The sequence below is a fragment of the Oryzias melastigma genome, linkage group LG1, assembly GCF_002922805.2.
Source record: "Oryzias melastigma strain HK-1 linkage group LG1, ASM292280v2, whole genome shotgun sequence".
Lineage (NCBI taxonomy): Eukaryota > Metazoa > Chordata > Actinopteri > Beloniformes > Adrianichthyidae > Oryzias > Oryzias melastigma.
In genome coordinates this window covers 23,899,308-23,906,479 of record NC_050512.1, presented here as the reverse complement: position 1 = coordinate 23,906,479, position 7,172 = coordinate 23,899,308, and the positions used below count along the sequence as shown (strand labels likewise).

Genomic DNA, 7,172 nt, shown 5'->3' with positions numbered 1-7,172 from the left:
CACACCTAGGGATACTTTAGTGTAGGCCTGAGAATCTCAGGGTAACTTACAATACGATGGGATTCACGATGCGTGGATCACTTGCAGCAATCAATAAATTACCTTGGTAATCTATGATATATCAATATTTTGTAAACTAATTTATATTTTTGTTCTCTCCAAAACCTGTTTTCTTTAATAATTTAAAGCATAATATATAATTTAATGTCGTTTGCAACAGTAAAATAAAATTATCAATAAATACTAATGTGTTCTCTGTAATAATAACACAATTTAAGGTAACAAATAAACAAAAATCCTATAAAAAAAACATGCAGAGAAAATCAAATGCCCTCCTCACTTCAAAGAACAATAACAATGGAAATAAAGTTGTATTTTAATTAATTTTACATTTTATGTCAGATAATGTATTATTTTTTTAAGAAACTTTCATCCTGTTGGTATTATATGATCATTGTTTTTTACAGTGCTGGTTGCCATGTTCATTTTCCTCCTTTTTATTCAAATTTTCTTTAGTCATTTGCTCCTCGTGTGCATCATTAGCATACACACCTGTAGAAACGACAGCGCCGCTCGACGTCTCACCTGGACAGTTGCACGCTGCGCTGTGTTTGGACAATTACTGGTGTTGCTGCCTTTAGACGCCACGTCTTTGTTACATAAGAGACAGTGTGCATCTGTCTGCATCTACTTTGGAAAATTACAGATACACTTTGTACCTTTTTGCTCGCTGCCGCTCTGCCACCTGCAACCCTTGTCACCTGTCAGCGGAGGGATATTACCGCAGCAGGAAAAGCAGTGAGGAAAGACGGAGCACGGCGTGTTCATGAAGTAGTTAAAAGCTTAAATCCAATGATGACGTGGCACCAGTACCAAACATCCCAACACTTCACTATCATCCTCGTGAGAAGACCTCCTTGGTGGAGTTTCCTAGTATTTAAGAAAAACTAGGGCTGTGAAAGTTAACGCGTTGATGCTCAAGATAAATCAATTAGAACTTGTTTATATTTATTTACGCCCTCAGACATCCTGAAAAAGAGATAATATGGCATTTATTTGTAGTTTTTGGACAAAACCGATCTTTTATTTTAATAAATAAGGTAGAGAACGTAGGTCAATCTGATCACATGCAGAGCACCAGCACAACTGCTATTAAAAATCAAACAACGAGGAAACCGATCATTATTTTATTTTGGGGACTGACAATCATTTTCTACAACAACAGGCATTGGCGTTGTCTAAAAGTTGCAGAAACTCCACAGTTCACCGCAAAAGTCCCGCCCACAGCTGTAACGAGAGGCGAGCAGGTCAGAGTGGACAGACATGACCCCACCTGCAGATTCCAGCCGAGCCGACCTGATTCAGCTGGATCAAACTTCTCCCCCCAAAAATATTTGCAAAAATAAGTGCAAAATGAATCACTTTTTTCAAGATGAAATGTTCCGTTTTTGCAAGATTTTATTCCTAGTGTGTGAATATAAAATAACTAAATAAAGGTAGTGTACAATTTTGCAGGCGATTATTGGCAGATAATAAGTAGCTGTCAAATACTGTAACTAAAAAAAGAATTGCAATTATTTTTGTTTCCAGGTTTGTGATTAATTACTTAATTGTTTTAAATTGATTCCCATCCCTAAAAAAAAGACAATTAAAGGAAAGAAGAGACCAGTAATCGTTCTTGAGTTCGCCATACCAATATTTAGTCCCACATTTACTTTAGAGTAACTAATTAACCTATGAAGCACATTTGGGACTGTGGGAAGAATCCTGGAGAAAACCCATGAATGCACAAGGAGAACATGCAAACTCCACACACAAAGGTCCCAAGCAGGATTTGAACCAGGGCCTTCTCGTTTGTGAGGCGAGAGCGCTAATCAACTCATCACCGTCCACCTCTAAAACAAATAACAATTCATCTCTTTTGTTTTTAGAATTATTAAGATCATATTTTAAGTACTTTTCTCAACAAGTAGTGGATCTGTATTCAGTGACTCTGCCCCTCCCACATCCCCGCAAATTTTACAGCACTAACAGCTTCACATAGATTTTCAGAGCAGCACTTTCAGCTGCAGGTTTAGGAAAGAAGTTTACATCTTCATAAAACTGATTTTTTTCTCAGTTCTTATGCATATAGTACATGGAAATTTTACATTTCCCTTGTTGAGCTCTAAACATTTGATCTTCTCAGTGTGTTACAGCCACCTCACTATCAGTGTGAAATAGTTGTATGGGTCTTGGCGTATCCATTAATCTAGCTTTACGTGCGTCCTTTACAACCAGCAGGCTGCCAGTACTCCTCTTTTTTGCTGCGTTTTCCAAGGACACCCTTTTGACTCTGATTCGAAAAGAGCCCTTAATGAACAGATCGAGAGAATCTTTTGGCTGTTCTGAAGTTCAAAGTCAGTTTGTGACCTCTCCACATCAAAGGGATCCAGCTGAGGATGTCTGGTCGTTTGGGCAGAGACATCTTATACAAATTTCAGGGACATGTTTCAAACATGTTGGATCATAGTTTTACCTTGATTCTATACTTACTGGAAATTACATCTAGCTTTCTTAGGAAATTCTGTTTTCCTAAAAAGAAGAAAAAGAAAAAAGCTTGAGGAAAGTCTTGTAATATTTGCTGACTGTTTGTACAAGATCAATAAAAAGATGGATAGAAAGGCTGAAAAGTGCTTATCATTGGCCTTTTTATGATCTCTTGACTCTGAGATTCTAAGTCCTGGCATGTCTGGGAATGCCTCCATGTCTTTCAAGTGAACTGAAATGTGGGGTTGGATACAAGGAGGTTGGGCGTTTTTTGTTTAGATTGGTGGCCCTTATGTTTAAACTCTGATATGGCAAAGTTAAGAAATGCCTGGACATTTTATGTCAAAAAGTCTTTTTTTTTAGGTTGAACTGAAAAAATTGGCCTTTTGAAATGAAATGTCAAGTGACAACATAAGTGACTGACAGCAGTGCTGTCTTAACGAAAACAAAAATGAAAGCCGAACGTCTTTACCCTCTTGAGGGAAAAGATGGATCCTGAACTCAGTGAGCTTTTGAGAAAAACTTCTGCTGGATAAACTCGTGCCCTTTTTACCTGTTTATCCAACATATTCTCACTCCCAACTCGTCAAATATTGACATTTAGTTAATGACCCCTCCACATCAATAATGGACGTTTTGGGTATCCCAGCTTGTAGTTTTTTTTTTTACGTCAATTTTTTTTTCCCCATTAAATCACGGGTCCGACACCTCCGGGCCGCAAACCAGAACCGGGACGTGGATCGCACTTGTACCCTTTTGGGGTGGGATCCAAACATCTGTTCTCCTAAACCAGTACTGTAACCCCAACCTGGTACCAGTTTGCGTCCTGGCCCGGTTCGCGGACAGTACCATGTATGGTATTGCTTCGGGTCCGGTACTGCGTCCAGTACCGCATCCATTGCTAGGATAGGGTACCAGTACCAGGTTTGGGTACCTGTACTGGACACATCCCGAGGACCAGTCTGCGTCCAGTACTGGTACTAGGTTTAAGTACTGGACCTGTCCCGAGGACCAATCTGCATCCGGTACCGCATCTGGTACCGTGTCACAAGGGTTGCGGACCAAGGATTTTACAAACAGCCAGTACGACAAAAAACGACAAATTGGGGACACCCAACATGTCAAAAGTGACTCGGCAGGATCCTTAACCAAATGGCAATATGTGACGACTTGGGGATGAGAATGTGTTAAATTATCTGTAATATAAAAGATCCTCTAATTGGAGGACAAAAAATATTCATCTCCATCTGTCAATCACTTTGGCCTTATATTTATCTTCTGGTCCCACTTCCATTTGTGTCTCATAGGATCCACAAGTTCATCATTGTCCGACCACTGGCTCATCAGGCTGACGGAAGATGGCAAAAGAGGCAGCACTGTGTCTCGTTCATCAACTGCATGCGCTTCTCTCATGCCCGACTCTCCAGAATCCACAGTCTTCCATGACAATGCCTTCAAAGATGCACAAGGTAAGCAACAATGTCTGGCATTATCTTCAATGAATAATCTCGTCTTTTAATTTTACTGAAGACCTAAGGCCTTTTCATCTGTGCATCATTTTTAGGAGGCTTTGAGAGCAGACCATTTGTTAGGGGTCTTCAAGGACGCAGTGTGAGCATGAGGGTCCCCAACAAGAGCAAGGACACCCTGAGCAAAGTGCTTCCCCTGCGCTGGTCTCTTGGTTCCAAGGACAGACGAAAACATGACCAAGTGCCTCCTCAAGTCCAAGACCCTGATCCTGCAGAGCTTGTCCAGTACTTGGAATCTGGCCGGAGACCTCGCTGCACAAAAGATTCAATAGTAGCACTTATGAATGAGCCACGTAGCACAAAGGAGGCTGCTAAAGGTCGAGCTGCAGACAGTAGAAGGTCTTCCAGCAGTGGGACCGTAGGTTGTGTGGGTAAGGTCAAGGAAGAGTCTTTTTATACAAAAGTCCCAGAGGGCCAGAAGCCACCAATAGACAAGAAAAACAGCCGAACTGAGGGTAGTCACTCAAAAGAAGAAAGCAGGGTAAATATTAGTTCTAGCTCTAGCAGCAACACCCTCACTAGAAAGAAGGATTCTAGGAGACACAGCTCCTCCAAACCTTCAAAAGATGCACAGACAAAAGAGGGCTTCGACACTGGAGTCCATCCCAGCTACAGCTCACCGAACTTACACGGGACTCTGACGAGACGAAAAGGGGATAAAGCTAAAAAGGACCAAGATGGCACCCATGAAGAAAAAGCAAAGAAAGGAGAGGTGCCCAAGAGTCATGAGGGTCTGCTTTCTTTTTTCAAAGGCAACTTCTTAAAAAAGGACACTAAGAAATCCGAGAGCGACTCAGGGAGAGTAGAAAATAAAGAGGGAAGCAGAAAGACCTCACTAACAGTGGCCATGTCCAACGGAGTGGCAGGTAGCAGAACGAGACTAGAAGAGAGCAAGTCTAATGGCTACCGCCATCAAGGCGAGGGGCTGGCAAACGGGAAGGTTGGAAGGACTCCAACTGACATCAGGCGCTCTCAAAGCTCCTCAAACATTACCGCCAAACCGGAGCCGAACATGCGCAGAACGGCATCCTTGCACCGGAACGCCATGTCCACAGCGCCACGGAACTTGACTGCAGACAAACCGTCTTACGACACCCTGCAGAGAAACCGTTACAGCACAACCTCACTGGGACGCAAAAAGACGGTCCCTGAGTCTAGTTTTTGACGCAGAGAAATCCAACACTCCCATCTGAAGCCTTCACTCAGTGGGGAGAAAAAGAGAAAAAGACTCTGTATACTTTATCAAAGCAATAGAGGTCCATTCATAACGATATGCCTTTTTTGCACCAAAAGTTGGAAGATAAAGCAACTGATTAGTGATTTAGGTATTTTTTTAAAAATAAAAAAAAAATGTCATGAAAATAATCAATGAAGTGCCTGAGCAACATGAATAATGCAGTTTATACCAATGCAAAGAGGTTTTTATCTGTTTAGCACTGGAAACAAACAACAGCCCACATCTGCGTTGGGAGTCATCACTCCATGCTGACCTGTGGAGGTTGTGGACTCTGATTGTCTTCATTTTTAAGAATGTATAACGAATGTTGGTGCTCTGAGGCGGCAGTTTTAATGAGCAGCTTGATTTTTGTCTTAAGTTCTTGGAAGAGGCAGGTTGGCCTTAAAGGGAGGTCGTACTTTTATGAGGCATTTATTTATCCCCTTATGATCCAAACCAGATGTTTTTATTTTAAATATTTTAAGAAGTGCGTTTATCTACTGTGAAGTGTGGCATTACTGCAGTGTGAGCACAAAGAGAATGTCCTTCAAGACAACGGGTGCCTTTTTGATGGATGCTGAATGAAGGTTTCCATAATGGGAAAATTGTTTTTCTTTATTTCTTCTGTAAGTGTTGTCTTTTCCGCTCAGTGTAAAATCATTGCAGATGGAGAAACAATTCCAGCAGATGCACATTTTTAATTCTTTTTTTGCCAAAATAAGAAAGTGGTTGTTCTTTTGTTCTTTTTGGTTTGGGCCAGAACTAGCACCGTTTGACTTTTACACATATACTCATCAAGCTGTGGTTCGCTCGGCCACTTTACTGGACTGCTCTCCTCATCTTGGTGGACAAGAAAATGGATTTTGTCCAACTTTCTTATGATTGTTGACAGTATTCCAGTTTCATTTTAGCTTGATCAAGTCCAGAAATCTTGGAACAGTGCAGCTGTCGGACTGTTTTAGAAGGTCGAGTTTCTGTCCACTTAACAGGACTTGTGACATTACAAGTTTGCCCAAAGGGAAATTTCATTTTAATTTACTTGAAAGTACTGAGTGCCTTTTAAAGACAGAATTTCTATGTGCATGGAAATTGACTTGTTGAAGCTGCAGCATAAGGGACTTCTCATTTAGTGACGGTACGACCACTCCACACACCACTAACCCAACAGCGTGTTCGAGCCTTTATTTACAGACTGAAACCATGCTAAGATGTCGTTTTGAAACCCGTATTTCTTTTTTTTTCTCATCTTTTTTTCCGGGTCAAAGGTTGTGGCACGTTTGGTTCGATTTAACATGTTTACATCTATTTTTAAAGATTGTTTTTAATCAGACTAACTGTTTCGGAGATCTTTTTTACAATTGTTTTGTAAGATAAACCAGCACTGAACACATATTGTCATTTTTTTACAGAAGTATTTGATCAAAAAAATGAACATATGGCATCACAAGTGTTTGTTTTGTTGCCTTTTTCATTTGCTCATTTGCTACCTGCTCACATCTAACCTGTCTTTACTTAAACTAAATGTGCTTTTAATTATTTGTTTTCAGAATTCTGAAATATAACTGGTATGAGATTATTTTAGGGACACTGGGATAGTTAGATGGAATTTTGGGTCAGCAGATCCTCTATTGATAACCAGATGAAGGGGTTTAGATTTTTCTGTGAATGCTAATGACAGCACTTAGCTGTCAGTGAGCAGCTGTCAGCTGGACAGACATAATGCAGCTTTCAGTGTTGTTAGATTTCACTCTCCTCTCAATATATATTATAAAAAAGTGATTTGATAAAAAACGATTATATAAAGGGCAGTAAGTAATTAAAGCCCCACTCCGATCATCTTTTTTTTAATCTATATAAAAAGCTTTCCCAAGTGTCCTTTTAATTATGAATGTGCCATT

The 7,172-nt window shown here is 40.4% G+C and overlaps 1 protein-coding gene across 1 annotated transcript in view; it reads left to right on the top strand.

The window, feature by feature from the left end:
- Positions 1–6,721, top strand: part of usp43a (ubiquitin specific peptidase 43a) — a 147,147-nt gene extending 140,426 nt beyond the window's left edge. The window contains exons 15-16 of the mRNA XM_024289726.2: positions 3,837–3,998; positions 4,094–6,721. Coding sequence (XP_024145494.1) covers positions 3,837–3,998; positions 4,094–5,223 — 1,292 coding nt within the window. The 3' untranslated portion in view covers positions 5,224–6,721. The remainder of the gene's footprint in view (positions 1–3,836; positions 3,999–4,093) is intronic.
- Positions 6,722–7,172: the final 451 nt, after the last annotated feature.